The sequence below is a fragment of the Myodes glareolus genome, chromosome 18 (genome assembly GCF_982192425.1).
Source record: "Myodes glareolus chromosome 18, mMyoGla1.1, whole genome shotgun sequence".
NCBI lineage: Eukaryota > Metazoa > Chordata > Mammalia > Rodentia > Cricetidae > Myodes > Myodes glareolus.
Window position 1 is genome coordinate 35,296,427 of NC_142043.1, and position 23,160 is coordinate 35,319,586.

Consider the following 23,160-nt stretch of genomic DNA (forward strand, 5'->3'; position numbering starts at 1 on the left):
ACCTAGCACCATATTTTTCAAGCTGTGTGGCATGACACAAAAAATATGTATATATCATGTATCTTCCATACATATACTTTCATTCAGAAAGTAAAACAATGTTAGATAATGAAAGTGCTCTGAATCTTGTTTATTCATCCCTGTGTATTATGATACAATGCTCCCATAACAAATCTGATTTTAAAAGTATGTTAATAAATGTTAAAAAGAAAGTATCAGAGACCTCATTAGCTAACCATTAATAAAGTACAGTTAATTGCCCAAGTAGAAACTAAACTGTTCCCTTATAAACCTGCTAACTTTCTCATTAGGGCTTGCTGACTTTTCTCTCTCTCATCATTGATATTTTTCTTTTGTAAGCAACATCCTTCAAATTTACTAGTTGGTGGTAAGAATTTCTTTTTGATTTTTTTCTTTTCTTTTTCTATTTTTTTTTTTTTTCCCGAGACAGGGTTTCTCTGTAGCTTTGGCGCCTGTCCTGGAACTAGCTCTTGTAGACTAGGCTGGCCTCGAACTCACAAAGATCTGCCTGCCTCTGCCTCCCAAATGCTGGGATTAAAGGCATGCGCCACCACGGCCTGGCTTATTCATTCCTTTTGAGGCTTCATCTACAGTTGACCCCATTTAAGTGCAGGATCTCCCCAAAGAGTCAGAATTTGTGGTACTAGCACAAACCAGGAAGCCACTGCTTCTTAAAGGAGCCGTGCCTCTGCTTGCAGCCCACAAACATGCTTGCAGCCCACAAACAGAGCCTATCTGAAAAAAAAAATGCAGCTATGAAGAAGCTGTGCTTAACTCTGTTCTTTTATGTCTAGAATTCCTTCCCAAGCTTTCTCAGGATTTATGTGGATGTAGCTACCCCACACTGGCATGCCATTTTGAAAGCAGAGACTGAATAATCATACAGAAACTATATTAATTACAACACTGTTTGGCCTATTAGCTCAGGCTTCTTATTAACTAACTCTTACATCTTAAATTAGTCCAATTCTATTAATCTGTGTATTGCCACAAGGCTGTGGCTTACCAATATGGTTCCGGCGGTGGTGTCTTTCTCCTTCGGCAGCTACATGGCGTCTTTTTGACCTTGCCTTTTCTCTCTCTCCATATACATACACACATACACACACATACATACACACATATATGTATATATACATACACTTTAAAACCAGCAAAAAGAAACCTTATACCACATTCCTCTCCTTCAAATGTCCAAATGTAATATATATATATGTTATATATATATACATATATATAACAGTCTATATATGTTATATATATATACATATATATATAACAGTCTGACTAAATTCTACTCTGCCATAGACCAAAGCAGTTTTATTCATTAACCAATAAAAGCAACACATATACAGAAGGACATCTCACATCAATCAGTACAGTATAGAAGTTTTCCCTCAGCATTCTAGGCATTTAAGTACAACAGTGTGGAATAATAAACACATTCTCCTTATATAGTCAAAGACCACCATATGTACTTTTTTTCTGGAAAAAAAAAGTTGTTACTCTACAATTTAAACAGACTGCAGGCTAAATGACTGTTAGTTATTTTTTTCTATATTTGTTCCTGTCCAACTTTAGTACAACCAATCTCATTGAGGACAAAAAGACAGAGCATAAGGAGACAAGTGTGACAGTTCCAGGAGCCTGTTGATCAGAAGGTTTGATTCATAATTTTGCTGTACCTCTTTGTCCTCTTGAGACATCAAGAAGGAAGAATAGAGATAAACCCTTGCTGAGAGAAAGGTTATGGGAATTAAGAGTAATGAGGACAGAGAAGATGGCGGAAGGAGCACCAGCTGGCTACTATACGCATGCATGTTCACATAAGACAGACTTTCTCAAGTTCTGGGCAGTCCACACCACTGCAAGAAGAGCCTTCCTGTCTAGGCTGTCCTATCCTCTTGGTGACATGAGAAAACTCTGTACCATGAAAAGAGAATGCTTATTTGCCAATAGGCAGCACATTCCTTCATTATGCTACATCACTTCTACAAGCTCAGTGGTTAAAGATAAGAACCACGTATTACTGTGCTACTTTAAGACTGGCTGGTTTATCTACTCAGGGTTTCACAAGGCTTCTGCAAATTACTAGCAGGCTGGGTTCTTGGGCAGAATGCAAAGTCCACAGCTAATGCATTTAATTTGTTGGCACAGCTCATGCTGCTCTAAATCCCCTGCCATCCAGCACCTCTACTTTAAAACCAGCAAAAAGAAACCTTACACCACATTCCTCTCCTTCAAATGTCCAACACTTAGCTCTTGATTCTCAAGCCAGACTTTGAAGGCTCTGGCTCAAGGTCTGGCCTACCCAGACAACCCTCCATTTTAAAGACCATGTGATTTAGACAGAACCTTAGTTATAGCAATACCTGGATGAGTGTCTGACTGCAAAGTTAAGAGGTCTACATAGGTATTTTAGAAGCCTGAAATTCTGCCAATCATTTCATAGATCTGTCTACCACAACTGTGTGATCTTGGCTAGCCAAGTTGAATTTAAAAATAAAACTAAACAGATGCCCAGACTCTTGGCCTTTTGTTTCCATTATTGGCTACTCCAGACAGAGAAGTCAAAGGGAACATTGGGAGGTATTTCTAGATGAACACAGCTGAAGTTATCAGGCATTTGTTCTCTATGTTTCAAGACCAGAACAAATGGCTGTCCAAATTCTAGAGGAGTCTAAGGCTCCAAAGAATTGGGAGGAACATCTAGGAAATAGAGTGACTTGGGAAGTAAGCTGCAGGTCTGTGGCCAGTGGCACACTTCCTATGTCACAGTAAGATGACACTGCAGTAGCAGGAAACAGCTGTACAAATGGTTTCCCAATGCCCTTAGACAAACCATGAGTGTCAATAGCATTCTGATGAACGGAATCTCTACCACAGGCAGGAAGCTGGTCCAAATCAGCTCAGCACTTTGAACCACTCAATCACAGAAAACCTTACAGTTTTCACAAACATGTCCTAAACCCTTAGGTGAGACTAAGAATAAGCAGTGGAAAAACTACAAGGTACCAAACAACTTGGAAAAAGGAGGCTCCTTGATTTTCCTGAAACACCAAAAAGTAACTGGGGAGAAATACCTTTTATATATTATTTTGACAAGAGTCTTATTTCTAGCAACAACATATTCAATGTACACATTAAAGTCAATTAGTAATGATTTTAAATTGAATATTTGAAGCCATTTTTTCTGCACCTAATAATTATATAAACCAAAGAATTCAGTGAACCAAGTTTCTATAACAAACATTTTTTTTACTGTTTCCAGTAAATGTTTGAAAGAGGGGTGTTGTTATGGAAACAGAAAACATTTAAGAACACTGGCATAAACAATTTGGATGAAGGGGAGAAAAGGAGGTCAGCAGTGCCTAGACTGCTGCACAACATTATTTGGAAATTGGAAAGGAGAGGGAGAGAGGAGGGAGGAGAAATTAAATATCAAAGATATAAATTTTATTGAAAAAAAAAAAAGAAAGCCAAGAAAAGTCTATTGGGGGCTGGAGACGTGGTGAGGAGCAATACTAGCAGTTCTCGCAGAGGACTTGTGTTGAGTTCCCAGCACCTAAACACTTGAACAGTGGCTCATGATTGTCTGTGACTCCAGTTCCAGGCGATCCAATGCCTTCTTCTGACCTCTTCATGTGGTTCATATATATAAAATGCAGGCAAAACACTACACACATAAATCCTAAAGAAAAAAAAAGGCCCATTTCATCAAAACATTAATTTGATGTCTGTGAAATGAACTATAGAGGATGGCAGAGATGATCACAGTTAGTACCAGGTTTCCTAGGAAGCAGCAAGGTAACGTCTCATTATAGCCTCATTAAGGGGCCTGAGATTGGAAGATGTCATGAGTAGTCATGAATGGAACTCCACTTTTGATACTAGAATGCTGGCAGCTTTCAAGCCTCATTGAGCCTCGATTCCCTCCTGCATCACATTTGAGCAAGGAGCAAAAAAAGGTTCTACATGCCTTCATGGCTAATGAGAGGACCAAAAGTCCACACTCTTATCAGTATCTTAACCTGAAATATGATAAAAGCCAAGCAGGTCTCCTTTCTTCTCTCTTCAGCAAAGGCTCTGAGACTTGCTTGAGGGCCCACTGTGGTTTCTCCAGAACGCTTCATTCTGTTAGTACAGATAGATGGTCCCTAATATTTATAATGGCCAGAATTATGCCTTTCCTTCTTAAACTTTACAATAGTTTGTAAATTACACTCTGGGTCATGTGCATTCACTAGAAATTGTACTCTGACCCCAGATCTCTTTCTGGGCTACAGCTATGCAGGCCTAGCCTCTTTCAGGATGCTGGGCAGCAGAAGGCAGGCACAGCACCTGGTCAGCCTCAGTCCTGAGAGAATAGCTATCAATGTGCCCAGCACATAAACTTACTTTAGAACACTGAAGTTCCCTGATTTTTTGATAACCCAATTGTTCAGTCAGTTCTTGAGCATGAACTCTGTACATGGTAATGCTGCATTAAAATGTCAAAATGTTAAACACACAGAAGTGCTGGGGGCTATGTTTTCAGTGTTTCTGGATAGAGAAGTGTAACAGATTCTATCAGATATTCAGCACACTATAAAACAGACTTTTGTTGCATAATTTTGCTTAAATGCAAAGTAATGTAAATGCTCTAAGCACATTTAAGGGAGCCCAGGCTAGTTCAAGGATGTGATTCAGTGGTGGAGAGTGTGCTTAGTGTATGCACAGTTCCAGCTTCAAACCCAACTCCAAAAGGAACTGAAAACAATACACAAAATACAGAAAAAGAAAAAGGGAGGCTATGTTACTTAGAGTACATGTCTTAACTTTGGGTTTTTTATTACTGTGATAAAACACTATGACCAAAGCAACCTAGGGAGGAAGGGGTTTATTCCACATCACAGTTCTTCATCAAAGAAGTCAGGAACTCAAACAGGGCAGGAACCTTGAGGCAGAAACTGATATAGAAGCAATGGAGGGTTGCTACTTACTGGCTTGTTAAGTATGCTTTCTTATAGAACCCCAGACCACCATGGCATTACCCATAATGAGCTGCCCCCTCCATCAATTACTAATTAAGAAAATGCCCTACAGGCTTGCCTACAGCCTGATATATATCAGAGTTCTAACTATATTTTCAAATCAATGACACTTAAACTTATGCTAGGTTAAGAGAGAACCATACAAAGATTACAACATAAAGCACAATTTGCTATGTGGAAAAACAACAACAACACTAGAATGCAGTGCTCACTCATGAAAAGTTTCAGCTTATAGAAAAGAAAGTTCCTTATATATAATTCCCATGACCACTTTAACAGGTCAGTGTATATTCCTGTCTGAGTACATAGTAATGACTGTAATTATGTATATAATCTGTGGGATAGGTAGAAAAATCATGTAATTGTGTATCAATTGTTCATCAGCACATTTAGCTCACACCCTCATTTCAGTGTGAAAAATAGTACTTCGGCTACATTACGATTAAATATAATTGATTACTATCACTTTTTATGTAATCATTTCCCTTTTTTAAGACTAAACAGTTATTCTTGAGGGTTTTTCTTCATGTTTGTTTGTTTAAACAAAATTAATTATAGGGTATGTTCTTATGATTTAAATACCACTTTCTCAGTTGCCCATATCCATTATAAAGAACTCTTTTAAAGGCTAAAAGGTTGCTTTTTAAATTATAAAAAAATAACTTTTTTCCATTTAGCCAAAGGTCAAAGTCCACCAGCCAAAGACTGTTAGTTTCATGGAAAGAAAGAAAAGTGTGTGTGATATGTGTGTGTGTGGTATATAATAACCCTATCATAAATTGAACAAATATGTGTATGATGAACTTTTCATAATCCTCTTGGGGTATGTATGATGTGTGACATCACCAGTCTTGACAGTCAAACCAAACTTTAGGTGGTGATTCATCTCACCTCTGTGTGAACAGTACTGGTGTGCGCTAGCTGTGAAGGTTTGTTTTGTAAAACAGGGATGAACTCTACTAAACTGGTCATCAGGGATATGAGAAGGTGTCTATGGTGGTCTTCAATAGGAACAGCTGTCCACTGTTATGATTTCTCTCTCTTGATGAAATCCTGACAAACTTAAGAATGGCTCCTAGTATTATGTCCACTGATACATGCCTCTTGTACAGTTGCTTCAGAGATTGGACAGAGGAATCTAGCTGGATAGAGGAATACTGCTCTATCCTGAGATATTTTCGACTAGAGAAAGCGAAGCTAGTGTCTCCCAGGAAGAAGGCTACAGACAGGAATGGAAGCAGTCAGCAGGGCTGTTCTCATCCTTTTAGGGAAAAGGTATCGGCGATGAGAGAATAAGAGAGTGAGCAAGTTGAGAAACACAGAGTCCTGGGAACATTAGATAATATGGACCTGCATGTCTGTGGTGGCAGCTAAGACACAGTCTCATTTTTGCTTTAAGGAGTTTCAGGTAGCATTTTCTCACTTACAACTGAACAATTACAGCATTGATTAAACCAGAGGTACTACAGGCACTCTGTACTTAATTTTCTTATTCTATCAACAATGGTAAGCTAGTTTTTGTAGAGTGTCCTTATGTGTGGAAATGACAGCTAAAGAAATAGGACTGAATTGTAGTGCCTGTTGATTTCAGATAGTTTATAATAAACTACAAGGTCTGGGTAGATGGCTGGCCCAGTTGATAAAGCACCTGCTGTTTAAGGCTGAGGACCTGAGTATGGACCGCAGGGCCAACACAAAAAGCTGGCCATATATAATCCAGCACTAAGGAGGCAGAGGCAGGAAGGATGCCTGAAGCTTTCTAAACAGCTGTCTAGCTGAATGGGTGGGCTCCAGGTTCAGTGATAGAATCCTTGTCTCAATAAAAACACGGTGAAAGGATTCTGACATTCACATGGTGGAAGGAGAGAATCAAATTCCCACAAGTTGTCCTTTGACCTAAATACACACACACACACACACACACACACACACACGCACATACACAAAAATAAAAATGTAAAAAAAAAACCCAATAGCTGTTAAACCTGTTTATCGCTTAATGATCATTTGTTCTATCATTTTGCATGTAAGAAAGGTTTAGATGTAAGAGGCTTAGCCTTTAGGGCAGTTGCAGAGATGGCTCAGTGGTTAAGAGCATTATCTACTTCCAGAGGACTAGAGTTTGGTTTCTAGCACCCCATGTCAGGCAGCTCTCAACCTGTTAGCTCCAGGTCCAGGGATCTGAAGTGCCTGAATTCCATGGGCACCTGCACTCATGTGCATATGTACACAGACACACATACCTGCTTAAAGTTAAAGTCTTTAAAAAAACAAAAGAGAGATTTTCAAGGTATGTATGTATATGCCCAGAGTTAGAAAGACCACACTGACTTTAGGATATTGTCTGCAGCTTTTTACATATTCGGTGTAAGAAATGTAAGAAATTTACCATTCATAAGGCACCGAACTCTTTTGAGGAGGGTAATAATAATATGATCAAATTAAAAGAAATTTTAATTACACTTTTTTTTAAAAAATGTATCCATCTATGAGGGGGGCATGAGTATAGAGGTCGGAGGACAACCTTTGGGAGTCTGTTCACTCCTTCCATCATGTGGATAACATAGATTGAACTTAGGTTATCAGGCTTGGCAGTAAGGCCTTTACCCACTGAGCCATCTCCCTTGTCTCATGATCAAATTTTAACATTATAATTTGCTGACACTATGGATCAAAAACCAGAAAACTACATAGGTGGCAATAGTCTTAGTTTTCAAATGACAAGGGCCTGAGCCAAGAGGGGGTAGCTAAGCGGTGAGGATTATATGAGAGCATACATGGATTTGGTAGAAATCTTTCTACTGATGGATAAGAAGGGGGAAGACATATGAGTGCTCCAGGAGAATGGAAGCAACCTAGATGTCTCAGTCTCAGTGAGTGAGGAGGTGGGGACAGCAGACTGGGAATCACAGTTTCAGTATGGGAAGGTTTCAGATATGATAAATGTGTAGTTTGTGTGCTCACACGGCTGCAGGCAGAGACAGGGAAGAGCAGGAGGAAGAGTGCCATGTTTTCTACAAAGTATCAAGAGAGCAAAACTAGTGCTGTTAACAAAGGCCCTGACCAGTAAGTATACTGTTGGGGACTGTGGACCCCAAGACCCTGAATTTCCTGTGACTCCCTTGCCTGCCAGAGTAAACAACTTATTATGCTTGCAGCAGTTCTGAGCAAAACAACTTGTTTTCCTGTGTTTGCAGCTGCTCTGAATACCAGACAGGGGAGCGGTTTCTGGTGGCTTGCAGCTGAAGGAGAGCTAGGATGTGGTCATTGATCAGGGAAGGCACTATATAAGTTGTCCTGGAACACAATAAAGCTGGCATTCTTGGCATTCTTGGGGAATTCAAGGATGATCCGTGTCTTTGTCTGTCTGTGTACGTGTGCGTTTCAATCTTCAGCCCCTTGCCAGACGAAGCGCTAAAGTGCGTTACAAGCATAGTACCGTAGTACATGTAGTACAGGCACTACAGGACCATAGTACATGCAGTAGCACAGGTTACAATATAGCAGAGTGTTGGGATTAGTGAGCTGCCAAGGGCATGGATCCTTTCCATTTTCCTGCTGTTAGGCAGAGTGCTCTGGCTTTATCCTCTGACTAGCACTCCTCACTGATGATGGGATGGTTGCCACGGCATTCATGGTGCCTATACAATAACGAGCATGGAAGGGGGGGGAGGGTGCTTGTTTCATATGTTTAACAATAATGGAGGGAAAAAAATTCCTCCCCTAAAACTCCTTTTGACCTGTCCTCATACTCCTAGCTACACTGGGTCACATTTATCTGTGAACAGACCCAAAACAAGAATGGTATGGCAGTTTGAATGTTTTAGGCTCCCATAAACTCAGAGGGAGTGGCACTATTAGGAGGTGTGGCCCTGTTGGAGAAAGTGGGTCTTGCTGGAGGAGGCTAGATGACACACGCCTTTAATCCAGACCTTGAGGATGGAGGGCACACCTTTAATCTGGGTCACACCTTCTGTTGGAAGTCTGTCACTATGGGGGCCAGCCTTGCTCCAGTTTTCCTCACTGTGACGGTCAGTGGACTTCCTGCTGCCTGAAAGATGGCACTCTCAGCTCCAGCTCTGTATCTGCCCTATGCCACCACTCTCCCAGCACTGTTCACAGATGGACTGAAACTGTAAGCTAACCACTCTCAATTAAATGTTTTCTTTGTAAGAATTGCTGTGGTTATGGTGTCTCTTCAAAGCAATAAAATCCCAAACTAAGACAAATAGGAACGTTATAACCAACTTAAATAGAATTTGCTCCTGAGCCAAGGACTTGGTCCCTTTCCCTAAGGGTTGAACAATTAAAAATCAAAAACAAACAAACAAAAACCTGAACATGTATTAACAAAAACAGAAAGGGGGGACAGTTGGGTAGGTGCCTACAGGCAACAGGACAAAGCTCTTGGAGCTATTCTACGATGAGTTCTGATCTCAAACTTTCTGGTTAGTACCCATTTAAGAAAAGCAGAATGTCTGGAGACAGAAAAAAATAGATCACTGCAAGAAGAATTTCAATTGACTAACAGGGTTTATGTTTCTGAGAGTGGGGAAAAACATATAACTCTGAAAGAGGATGTGAACTAACACATTTATTTCCTTTAGCAACTGGTTACTTCCTAAAGCCACTTAGGAATAGCTTTCTGTAGTGGCAATATACTCTCAGTTTCTTGCCATAAAGCTACTTTTGAGTCTCGAAAGAGCCTGGACTCTAAAACTGCAAAACACAGTATTTCATCCGTGAGACTTTCCATTTTTAGAGACAAGAAAGCTAAATTTAGGACTCTTGATGTCTACATCCATGCAGTGGCTGGGTGCTGACACCTGGGCTGGATTAAATTACAGTCCCCAGAACTCCTTTCTAGTGCATTTCTCACTTGTGAGCATTGAAGACTACAGACACTCCTAGAGTCTCTCCTGCAAGTGGAAGATGGCAAGAGAGCCAGTAACTATTTTATAGTATACATACCTTCCCCAAACTATTGAAATACTAATTAATGTAGGTGCTTCTGGAAGCCATCTACAGACCAGCTTAGGTCAAAAGGGAGCTCACTCCAGGTGGGTGTGCTAATAACTTGGAAGACCTTTCATGAACAGCTTAGGCCTTCTTCTCTACCAACTACTACTCTCCCTAGCTCAGGATCTCCTCTTGCCTGCCATGGAAAAGATCAGCAGCAAGCCTCACAGTTCCAGCTATTCACCATCTTCTTCAATGAATGCTTACCCAGCTCCCACAACCATATAAGCCAAGTCTCTCATATGCCCGCAAGTGCATTGCTAAACATATTCGTAAACACATTTAAGATCGGCAGCAGGTTCTGATTCTCCAAATGAACTCCACTATGTATGTTTCCCCATCTGCCCACAAAATACCTTCTGTAACCCCAGTTCTATCTTTGTATAATAAAACACATTTCATTTAATGTTCTTAGACTGTGCACAGATATGTTTAAAATAATGGTAAAACAATGACTTAGTTAATTGAAGAAAATGTAACAAAATGCCATATCCTCAGTGGATTATAACCATCAGGAATGTCTTTCTCACAGATCCAGTACCAGGAAATCTGAGTAAAGAGTGCCAGCACATTTTGGTTCTGGTGGGTTCTTCTGTGGTTCACAGATGATGTCTCCCTACTAAATAATCACCTTGTAAACAGGGCAGGGTGGCTCTGTTCTCCCTCACAGCCTAGGCTTTTTGCAAAGATTTCCCCTACCATCATATTCTAGACAAGGTTTCAGTACATAGTGGGGCTGGAGGACATAAACATCAGACCATAGAGAACACTGTTCCTTTTTGCTCACTTCTCTGCTTTAGGAGTAGCACAGGAGACTGCTGGTCCAAGGATCAGCTCCTTTCCTGTGCTTCCAATAGTCCTCCTCACTGTGCTACTTGCCTTGCTTGTGCTCTGTTGAAGTTCACTGCCTTCCCAAGGGTCTTCAGTAAGCTTACAAAGCTTCTCAGCCTGTGAGTTTTCAGTTTCTCTACGACTAGTTTCTTATGTCTCAATAAGAAAGCCCATCTGCTTCTTTTCCAGTCGATGCTGACTTTACTATTCCCACCAGCTGCCTCTACTTCATACACCAAATGGTTCTCTAGCCATAAAGGTTATTGAAGGTTAACTTTAATATTCTGTATGTCATTTCATTAAGACTTCCTCTTGAGGAAGAGACATATTGTATAATATACTAGTTTCAGCACTGATCACGAACAAAATATGCAAACAACTAAAAACAGCAAACAAATACAACAAATATGACCATGTAATTTTATGTTCTCTACTACCAAAAAATAAACAAGTAGAAAAGTTCACTATGTATTAAGTTGAAAAGCAAGTTAACAGACAGTATGTTTAGAAAATATGATTATATTTTTGTGACTCAATAAATATAAATGCTTGCTGGTGAGGTGGCTCAGAGGTTAAGAGCACTGACTGCTCTTCCTGAGGTCTTGAGTTCAATTCCCAGCAATGACACAGTGGCTCACAACCATCTATAGTGGGATCTGATATCTTCTTCTGACATACATGTATACATATATACAGAGAACCCACAAGTAAAAAATAAATTTAAATGAATAAATAAATATAAATGCAAAGGTCATAAAAGATGACAGTTCAAATATAGAAGTTCTAAGTAGTCAGGCTATGGTAGCTCCTCACTTTCTTGCCCTCACAAATATTTTGTTTCTAAATTTATTACAATGACCATGTGGTGTGGGACAATTCTGTATTCTATCAACTATGTTTTAAATAAACTCTGATTGGCCAGTAGCCAGGCAGGAAGGATAGGTGGGGTAACCAGACAGAAAGTAGAGGGAGGTCAAGGAGAACAGGAAAATTCTGGGAAGGAGGAAGCCCATTCCTCCCCAGTCCTGCCCAGACACAGAAGAAGGAAGATGTGACCTGCTCTGCTGAAAAAGGTACCGAGCCATGTGGCTAACATATACTAGAATAATGGGCTAATATAAGTTATAAAAGTTAATAAGAAGCCAGAGCTAATGGGCCAATCAGTTTATCATTAATATAGACCTCTGTGTAATTTCTTTGGGGCTTACTGGCTGTGGGAACTGGGCAGGACAGAAATCCCAACAAGCAGGCCCTCATGTTACAAGCATGTACCACTTGGTACAATAAACAAAACTCCAGTTTTATACTGGTTATTAACACCCTTCGCAAGCTCTTACAGATCAACATATGAATTTGGGGGGTGTCTATAAAATGCTGTAACCTACACACAAAACAGTTTGATTACTCTGGTTTTTTGTGACAGACTGCTTTTATATTCCCAGCTGGTCTTGAACTGTTGATCCTGCTTCAGACTCCTGAATAATCTTATGTGCCACTGCATGTTTTAGAGAAACAGATGCAAGAAGGTCGATCCACTCCCAGAGAAATATATGATTCAAAAAGAAAAAAAAATACTCCAAAATCATCATTTCAGAATCTTGTTTATAGCAATTTCTCCGATTTGGGGGGTGGGGCATTAATCAAAGAACTTAGAGACAAATAAATTGGAAGGAATTTTTAGTTTCAGTTCAACTATTTTTCTGTAACTGAAAATTTCTTTATTTTGAAATGTGATTTACAAGCACCCTCAATAAATGAATGAATGGCTGGGGAGAAAGCTCAGTCAGTACAGCTCTTGCCAACCAAGTACCGGGAACTGAGTTCAGATTCCCCAGTACCTATGTAAGAAGGTAGGAACGATAGCACACCTCTGAAATCTCACTGCTGGGTAAGAGACAAGCAGATCCAGGAGCTTGCTGACCAGCAGTCTAGTTGAACTGGTAAGCTTAAGATTTAGTGAACAACCCTGCCTAAAACAATAAGGTCAAAAAGTAATGGAGGAAGACATCCAACACTGACCTCTGACTGCAATCTCTAGCCACATATATAAAGACACATATACAACACACACATACACATGCAAAGCAAAAACCAAAACAACAAATGGAGCAGAAAACAACTAGATATAAGTTTTCAAAGAATGTCTCAAGAGCAGTTGCTAATTTTTTAAACTGGAATTTTCACTGATTTAGACTAAAATTTGATACTGAAAACTAATCTACATTTTCACCTCCATGTCTCATAGCATAGCAAACATTATTTAATGCCACAGTGTTAGCATGGAGTTCATTAGCTTACCTTCTCTGAAATCACACTCAAAAATAATGTTACTAGAAAAAGAAAATCCTTTATTTTAATAACCATATTGGTAAACATCAAATTCATGTATTTTCAGTAAATATTTTTCATTTAAAAGAAGATTGTGATAATTCTATAACTGAATTGAGAACTCTGTGTTTGTAGTTTTACTATGGCACCTGACTTAGTAAATTTTGTGCTGTTAGAACAGAATATCACACACTGTATAATTCATAAGGAATAGGAATTCTGGAACTGCATGAACACATACATAAAATGCAGTGGTGAAATTATTTTCTTAGCATGCACAGGCCCTGGGTTTGATCTCCTGCACTACTACCAAATAGACAAATAGACAGACAGACAGGAGACAGATAAGTAAGTAAGAAAGTAAATAAGGCCTGGAAAGATGGCTGAGTGATTAAGAGCATTTTCTCCTTTTCCAGAAGACCTGAGTTCAGTCTTAGGGGATGTGACACTGTCTTCTGGCCTCCATGGGAACACATGGCATAGGCACATGCAGACATGCATACACAAATTTAAATATATGTGAGTATATGTGTGGCATAGGCACATGCAGACATGCATACACAAATTTAAATATATGTGAGTATATGTGTGTGCATGTATATGTATATTTGTGTGTATACATAAGAATAAATTTATTCCCTTTCCGTTCTGAGAGACTGGAGGTTCACAAGTAAGGTGCCCGCATCTGGTCAAGGTGTACCTGTTATGTCACAGCAGTGTTGTAGGCATCAGATGGGAGTGGTAGTTTACCCTCCTGACTCAACAGAGCAGAGCCCTCACTGCTTAATTACCTATAAAAGATACCACCTTTTCCTGAGTTTTATTGAGAAGTAAGATCATAAGAGGAGGTAGTGTCGGTGCACACCTTTAATCCCAGCACTCGGGAGGCAGAGGGAGGTTGATCTCTGTGAGTTTGAGGCCAACCTGGTCTACAAAGTGAGTTCCAGGACAGCCAGGACTGTTTCACAGAGAAACACTGTCAAAAAAAAAAAAAAAATCCTAACAGTTCTTAGTTCTTAAAGCTTTTTCAGAACAACATGATCGTTCATTTCCTATCTGAAAATTATGGTCTTTAAAATTAAATACCACAGGAAGTCAATTTTTCTTATATAATGGCTGAGTCTGAATACAGACTCCATCTCGAAGTATAAACACCAACTCCCTCAACCCAGATCTCCCTAAGAATATCATCATCAGAAAACATAGGTTAGCAAGCATTCTTCGCTCGATTCTTGGGTGGTTCTAATTACCAAGTCATGCTTCAGAAAACAGAGACGATATATTTGACTTCTACATTTGAAACTGAAAAAGGTACTTAAATTTATTTATTATGTTTATTATAGCAAAAGCAGCTAACTAAAACCTTGAGTAATAAAGAAAACTATAATTTCATCTAGTTAGAGCTGACCTAAAACATTGATACAACCAAACTGAGAAGGTGGAATGTAGTGTTTCTTCAGCAGAGGAAAGGGAACTGGTAGTGGACATGACATTGCAAAGACTGTTCAGAACTTCTCATTTAACAAAGCATATCATCTAATAACTAATATCTATTTACCAACCATAAAATCTAAAATGCAAACTTTGGCCTTTTGCTTAGAAACTCATTGATGGTAACAACATAAAGAGAGAAAGTAAGAAATATCTAATAACTAATATCTATTTACCAACTTCAAAATTTAAAATGCAAACTTTGGCCTTTTGCTTAAAAACTTACTGATGGTAACAACATAAATAGAGAAAGTAAGAAATAATCCACATTCCCAAGGGCAGGAGAATAATTAAACCCACATAAATATGTATGCATTTAAATTTCATTTAGGATAGGCTGATAGTATGGAGATTTACTTATATTAGTGAAGAAAAGTAAAGATAAAATCGCACATATAGTCTGACCACACTTGAGTAAAACACACTACCAAATGCACGCACACATAGAACCAAACCCAGACCACATGCTCTACCAGTGCAGACTCTGGTCCACTGGTGCTGCAGGTACAGCTTGCTCTTCTGCCTCTGACAATTTCTATAACAGGTAAGACGGTAAGAGGTCCTCCTCACCTACCTGCAACGGGAGCCCACTACTGTGCACACTTGTCTCTCAGCTTTCTAAGATGTGTGAAACAAGAGACCTTAAGGTAGGAGGTGACCCAGTGAGTGGTTTAAGAAAACAGCTCAGCTCTGGGCCCAGATACATATGGGGCATTTGCTTTGATCTTCCATTTGGGGTTGGAGATCATACTATTTGTTGATGTACCGACACAAGCACTATAAAAGCACGCATATCACGCAAAATGTCAGGAAGAAAAAATGTAAGTAAACACCAGAAACAAAGCACTTATCAGAAGAGGCTCAAAGGCTTATGCTACCTCTCATGCTCAGCTCCTCTGAACCAGAGACCGTAATGTGTGGGCATTTTTCACTTTCAAAGTTTACACTGTGTCAGGCTCTTAACAGATACTTGTTTCCTAGTTTCAAAGGGCTTCAACATCATTTGCTTTGTTAAGACTTGAACATGGCTTTTCCGAGTCGCCATCAAGATGGTCGAGGAGGAGCAGAAGAAGAAGCGGACCTTCCGCAAGTTCACCTACCGTGGCGTGGACCTGGACCAGCTGCTGGGCATGTCCTATGAGCAGCTCATGCACCTCTACAGTGCCCGGCAGAGGCGACGCTTCAACCGCGGCCTGCGGTGGAAGCAGCACTCGCTGCTCAAGCGCCTGAGAAAGGTCAAGAAGGAGGCACCGCCCATGGAGAAGCCCGAGGTGGTGAAGATCCACCTGCGTGATGTGATCATCCTGCCCGAGATTGTGGGGAGCATGGTGGGCGTGTACAATGGCAAGACCTTCAACCAGGTGGAGATCAAGCCGGAGATGATTGGCCACTACCTGGGCGAGTTTTCCATTACCTACAAGCCTGTGAAGCACGCCGGCCTGGCATCGGTGCCACCCACTCCTCCCGCTTCATCCCCCTCAAGTAGCTGTGGTCAATAAAGACTCATGTTCAGTACAAAAAAAAAGACTTGAAGATGTCATTTCCTCACACAGCTCACACAGTAAAACAGTCCTACAGTTCCAAATGACTTACTGTTCATGGAAGTCCAGCATTGGCGGCTCGAATCGTATGGGCCTACAATTACCCCGGTACAGAGAAATGCTGGAAAGAAAAAGAAAAAGGATGAAAAGCAGCTCTTTCATTCTGCAAATCATAGTCAGATGCTTCACTTCGTTAAACAAGATTTTGCATGGTAAGCCTCAGATAATATGATCCAACATTAATGTAAGATATCAAGGATCTTGGGGAGCATATGGTGCTTACATACCTAAAGTGTTTATGTATCATGAAGTTAGAAATGCAGTCAGCTACTAAAGTAACTTTCAAAATGAATTTTGATATTTTTGTTTGAAGAAATAAGATAAAACCCATCAGAGACAACTTTATTTTCATCACTTGCATAATTCACAAGGACACAAGTTTTCAAATGATATAATTCCATCTAGAAAATACACAAGTTTCCAAATGACGTATCTCCAGCCAAGAGATACAGGAAATACAGTAGTAGTACATATAAATGGAATGGGGGCTACTGAGCTAAGAGTAATCAACTCCCAAAATGTCTGAGCTCTGTAAATTTGGAGTATTTTTTGTGCTGTTTGATTATCCAATTTTGTGCACATGCATTATGAATATAAATGGCAAAAACAGAAAAGAAATAAAACAGCAAATCTCAAGATCATATTGTGCTAAGATACAAAACTACAGATACTCAGATGAGAAGGCACAGTTCTTTGTTAGGTGACAGCCAGGGGGGTACCAAACAGGTTACCCCTATTTTCTGTCCTTCTTAGACATGACAGAGTAACAGCATTCTTTGGCGCATTTAAAATAAGAGATGTTCAGCTAGTGTGTTTTTTAAAATAATTTTTTAGATTTATTTTATTATTTTATGAGTATTTTGCCTGGTGCCCCAGGAGGTGGGAAGCCTCCATGTGGGTGCTGAGAATTGAACCTGGTTCCTCTGCAAGAACAAGTGCTCGTAAATGAAAAGTTTCTGCATCCCAATAAGCCTCTCTGCTGATGCAATAATCCAAATCAGACCAAATCAAACCGAGTTAGAAAAAGTCCAGGTTTAACGGATACAAACACTCCCAGATGGCTTTCCAATACCCCAGAGAGATAGGAAAGAAAGACTGCAAAACCACTTGTGTTTGTTCTTTGGGGCGGGGGCGGGGTGTGTGTGCGCGCTGCAGTTCAAAGACCCTGTGGGAGTGGTCTTAAGCATCTCTGGGCAAGGGTCAGTGTTTGGTGGGCTTTCTCAGGGGCGGAGTCTGGACAGAGGCAACTCCAGAGGAGGAGGCTTGGAGTGGAGTCTCTCCCCACCCTCAAACATTCCAGACTCTTTGGAAATATGGATGCCAGGGGCTGGGGTGAAGCCTTCACCCAAACACTAAACACTGAGAAAACACTCCAGTCCCAGTTCATGTGTTTTAAGTGTTAAAGTCAAGCTAGTCTAAAATCTTATCAAGTTAAGGAAAGGAAAATGTAATGCCTGAAATAATCATCTGAGTCATCAACTTACACACATACATATTTGTGCTCAATGCTAGAGGTACAAAGAAGATTAAGATACAGTTTTCCCTCTCACAGAGCCAAGAATCTATTTTCTCTAAGTTGCAAATGAATAATTCTAAAGTGGTAGGCATGACTAAATAGGACAAACTCCAGTCATTCAACGTAAAAGTGATAGGAACACAAATCCAGCACCGTGGGTAAAAACAGAGAGACTGAGGAGGGACACATCACCAGAGCTTGAATGGTGGAGACCTAGAGTAGAGGGTAGGGATGTATTTGGCAAGCTGGAGAACAAGGAGGCAGAAAAAAACGCAGAGAAGAGAAGGAGAAAGGGAAACTGAGAGGTCAAATTAGGAGTGTGGATATTATTCTACACCTTCTACAGCTATAGTTTGAATATGGCATGTCCCCCATAGGCTCGTGTACTTGAACACTCGATCCCCAGATAGTGGCATTGTTGTAGAACTCTCATGAGATAGATCTATGACCAGGAAGTGGACCACTGGGGTTTTGTAGCCTGGCCCCACTTCCTGTTTACTCTCCACTCTGACTGCTGACACAGTGACCTCTTAGTCTTGCCATGGCTTCTCTGCCCTGACAGGAGCATACCCCTCAACTGTAAACCTTAAGTTGTTTCTTTTCAGATATTTTGTGGCAATGGTGTGAAAAGTTAACTAATACAACAGTGTTTTAAACAAAGAAGTCATATGATTTGGCACTGTTTTGCAGGGTAATTTAGGGCCACAGTGTGAAGAACAGACTGTAGAAACTCAGGAGTGGAAGTCAGGTAGTGCAACAGCAGCCCCGGCGGAGTAGCTGCCAGAGCCTATTTGGAACTTTGACAACAGTTACATTGATCTAAGACAGTAAGAGGAAGAGAGAGGAGTTGAGGATGACTTACCAACACTGATGATCTATGAGGGACTGTGTGGGAAGATGTTCCAGGGTATTGATAAAGTGCCTTATCTAGATGGAGCTAAGTAAGTGGTAGGTGAATACACGTGGTGACTGCTTATATAAAGAAACTTCCTGTCAAATTTGGTTCTACTGCAGCAGCTTTGGGGGAATTTATCCTAGTAGTTTATGTTGGAGAATGTTATTTTAAGGTGTGTTGCTTTTGTTTATGCTGCATTTGTTTAACTCTGTGAAGCTGTGATTCTTTGCCTGTCTAAAGCACCTGATGGTCCTAATAAAGAGATGAACAGCCAATAGCAAGGCAGGAGCAAGGATAGGCGGAGCTGGCAGGCAGAGAGTATAAATAGGAGAAATGAAGATGAGGAGCAAGAAAAGGAGGACATCAGGGGGCAGTCACCCACAGAGTAAGATTAAAAGTGAGATATACAGAAGTAAGAAAAGGAAAAAACCCCAAAGGCAAAAAGCAGTCAGGATAATTTAAGAAAAGCAGGCAAGAAACAAGACAAGCTAAGGCCGGGTATTCATAACTAAGAATAAGCCTCTGTGTGTGATTTATTTGGGTCCCTCAAAAAAATAAAAGAATAAAAAAAATTACACAATATGCTTGTCTACAGTCCCTTAAACAACATTTCCACTTCCTTTCCTGTGACATCCTTAGGAGTATGTTTTTACATTCTGTGCTAAAGTCTACTGTAAACTTAGCAGAAACAGCACCCAGCAACTCTTAATGGGATTCACAGAATGTTCACAACATGAGTAAAGAGGAAACAATGTGAAAGATGAGCCCGTCATAAATGTATATTTAAAGACAACAGCAGAGCCACATCTAAAGAATAATTTTAATGGGTCAACACAAACAGCCACAAATACTGCCTTGTTTTTAAGAACTAAAAATGAAGTAACACAGCTGCTACAGATACGAGCTGATGAAATGATTCTAACATGTTTATTTAACTATGGCAGAGCACCATTAGTACTCTAGTAACAGAACAAATGTTTGGAAGTGATGCTGAAAAGTAAACTGAGATAGGGAATATAAAAAATAATATAAAATATCTGTTTGTCAATTTCAATGCAAGTCAATCTGGGATGTTCTCACAGCTTTTATACTTTCTTTAGCAATTATTTGTTCTGAATTATCAATACAATTGTTTTTTAGAAGTTTATGAAAATTATTTGCAGGGCTGGAGAACCATCTTGATAAAATGCTTGCATTGCAAGCACAAGGACTTCAGTTCGATTCCCAGAACCCACATGAAAAGTCAGGCATGATGGATTACATTTCTAACCCCAACCCTGAGGAGATGGAGACAAGACAGCTCCCGGGGCCTGCTGTTCGTCAGCCTCGTTTACTTGGGTAATCGCAGGGCAGTGAATGACTCTATTTCAAAAATAAAAGGTGAATGATGCCTGAGGAGCAATATCTGACCTCCACATGCACACAGCCTTGCACTTGTGGGCAACCCTCCCTCCCTCCAGATTATTTGGAGACAAGAAATGAAGACTTTTCTGATGTAAAGCTGGAGAACAATGAAATCCTGGGGGAAAGAATTCTACTATTTGGTTAACTGTTGGGTGACTTCCAAATGAAATCTACAGGACTTCCTTGGTGTTGAAGGAAGTGTTAAGTACAGAAGTCTACAGATGTCTGCCAAGGATCAACTCTTACCCACTATGGAGAAGGGTTTGCAATAGGGTCTTATTCTGTAGTCTGGCTGGCTCTGAACTCATTGCTCTCCTGCCTCAGCTTCCTGAATGCTGCACCTACAGTTGGTGAGGGAAGGGCCACCATACCTGAACACAGTATTTCCTTTAAAAAAAAAAATGTGGACCATCTGAACCTAAACACCTGGCATTCCTTGGAAAAGCAAATTACAAGGGTCCATCTTTAGAATCTGATTCATTACATGTAGTACAAAGATCAGAAACAACCTCTCACATCTGGCAACTGCTATTTGACTCACAAAGGATCATTTGAAAAACAGATGGGGAAGGGGCAAGTAAAATTTTATACCTGTCAACAGTTTAGTAGTTCCCAATGATTTTTACAAGAGACAGATGAGCAGAGACTTAAGACAAATGAACAGGATTTCCCCTGTATAATATAGATACATATCAATTTTAGTTTTAATACAGATTTCACTAATGATAATAATGATACCAAATGCCTTTTCATGTACTTACCAAACTACTTATCTGTTCTGTTTCCTCTCTTAGACTGAGATACTATCTAAATTATGAGGCTGCCTATGTATTATGGACACTCTCAGACATGAGTACAAACAACACATTTATCTTGTCCTTTCTGAGAGTGTTGTTTTAAATAGCAAACATTTTTAATTTTAATGAAATCTAATTTACCATTTTTCTTTATGATACATGTTCTTAGTATCTTAAGAAAAATTTTCTGAGGCTGCAAATAATTCTAATGAAACACTGACACATTATTCCAAGAATTTTATGCTTTCAGCTTTTATATATAGACCCACTACTGTCCATTATAAATGGGTTGGAGATTGGCCTGGACTAAATAGGTAGACATCACTTCTTTTTACTTGCAGACATTACTTCTATTTATTTCAAAGTCATTTATAAAGATAAGACAATTTATTCCATCTAAGGAACAAAATTAAAAATATAAGGGGAAAATGAAACAATTGATAAAATTTAAACAAGAATTATAAGTCAGGGCTAGGAAGACAACTGGCCGCATAAACATAAAAGAACCTGAGTTCAGACCCCCCAGAACCCATGTATGAAGCTGGGCATGGTTGCTTGCACCTGTAACCCCAGGACTGGGGAGGTGGGGCTAGATAGGAGGGTCACTGGGATTTGCTGGTCACTGGTCCTAGCTCCAGACTCAGTGAAAGATCTTGCCTTAAGAAAATAAGATAGATGGTATTGAGCAGAAAACCCACCCACTGTGTGGGGACACAAACCTGTATCCTAGCACTGGGAAGGAAGAGAAAGGATCACTGGGCCTTGCTGGCCAGCCTGTCTAGCCAAATCTAAGCTGTAGGGTCAGTAAGAGACCCATTTTAACAACAAAGGTGCAATCGAGGGAGACGTCTAAGGTTAACTTCTGACACATTCTCTCTCTTCAGTGCTGGGGAGATGGCTCAGCCTGTGAAAGCACTTGCTAAAGAAGTCTAAAGACCTGAATTTCATGTCCAGGTAAAAGAAAAAAAGCCAGAGCAGTGGTGTGCACCTGCAACCTTAGCACTAGTGTGATAAGATGGGAGTTGGAGACAAAATAGTTTACAAGTTCATAAGACACACAGCTTAGCGTATACTGTGCAGCAGAGATAAGGCAGACCCTGCTTCCACAAAGTAGAAAATGAGAATCAACTCGAGAAAAGCTGTCCTCTGGCTTCCACACCTCCACACACCCATGTCCCACAGAGAATAATTAATTTTAAAAATAATTTTTAAAAGGTGGTACAAATGTTATGGGTATAACCAGATACTTTTTGATTGGCTCTAAAACCTACTTCATGAGATGGAATTCATACTAGGAATTGTTAAGGGTGCCAAGAGCCTGGGGCTAAATAGGTCATAAGCCCTAGACCCAATACTATTATGCTAACTGGACATAATATTGAAACAACTCGAATATCTTATCACAATACTCATAGGTCAGAGCATCACAATACTCAAGGTCAAAGCCTTTCTAAGAAGTTTGACCTTGTAGCAGATGGCAATTAACACAGAGACCTTCAACTGGGCAACCTATAGACAATAAGAGACTATGAGTGCTCAGCCCTAAATGGTATATTCATATCGCATCCCTCCTCTTAAGGCTCAGAGATCTTGGGGGGAGTGATGGCAGCAAGATCTTAGGAGTCAGAGGTGGGAGATAAGAAAGGATTAGTGTTTGCACTTCATGAGATCTGAACAAGCTCCAGCCTGATCAAATCCCAGCATAGAGGTGGGCACAAAATCTCACCACTAGGTGAGCTATTGACATATTAACATTTGCTGGGGGAAGGAGAGTCAGCTTTCTTTATGATGTGATCCCAATTAGGTCCACCATGCACCAGGGCAGGAGTCACTCCCAAAACCAGTTGAGCAACACAAACTGGATTTGTTGGAGAGAGGAAAGAAATAATAATCTCAAAGTTGGGCAGGAGGGCAGAGAGGAGGTGAATATGTTCAAAACAGATTGTATGAAATTCTAAAAGAATTAAGAAAATATTATTAAAAGGTAAAGCATTTAGCATGAGTCTAAAACAAAGCCCATTTTTGTATAGAGCATGTGGTGGCTTTCTTTGTAAGGAGCCTAACACACCTGATGCTCACACGGCTGTGCACTCATCACTCCCCAGGCTTCAGTCTACCATGAGCTTTGTGTTTTCTAGCGTATTGGCTGCTTTTTGGTCCCTTGCCCTCCTTTTCTATCATTTAAAAACAACTACTGAATATTCTTTTAGTTACCATTCTATCT

The 23,160-nt window shown here is 40.1% G+C and overlaps 1 protein-coding gene and 1 pseudogene across 1 annotated transcript in view; one reads left to right on the forward strand and one right to left on the reverse strand.

Moving 5' to 3' along the window:
- Nucleotides 1-23,160, reverse strand: part of Tmem131 (transmembrane protein 131) — a 163,764-nt gene that overhangs the window by 72,575 nt on the left and 68,029 nt on the right. The window contains exon 4 of the mRNA XM_087898067.1: nucleotides 16,317-16,385. Within this exon, the coding sequence (XP_087754193.1) occupies nucleotides 16,317-16,385 (69 nt within the window). The remainder of the gene's footprint in view (nucleotides 1-16,316; nucleotides 16,386-23,160) is intronic.
- LOC125397825 (small ribosomal subunit protein uS19 pseudogene) lies at nucleotides 15,725-16,235 on the forward strand (annotated as a pseudogene).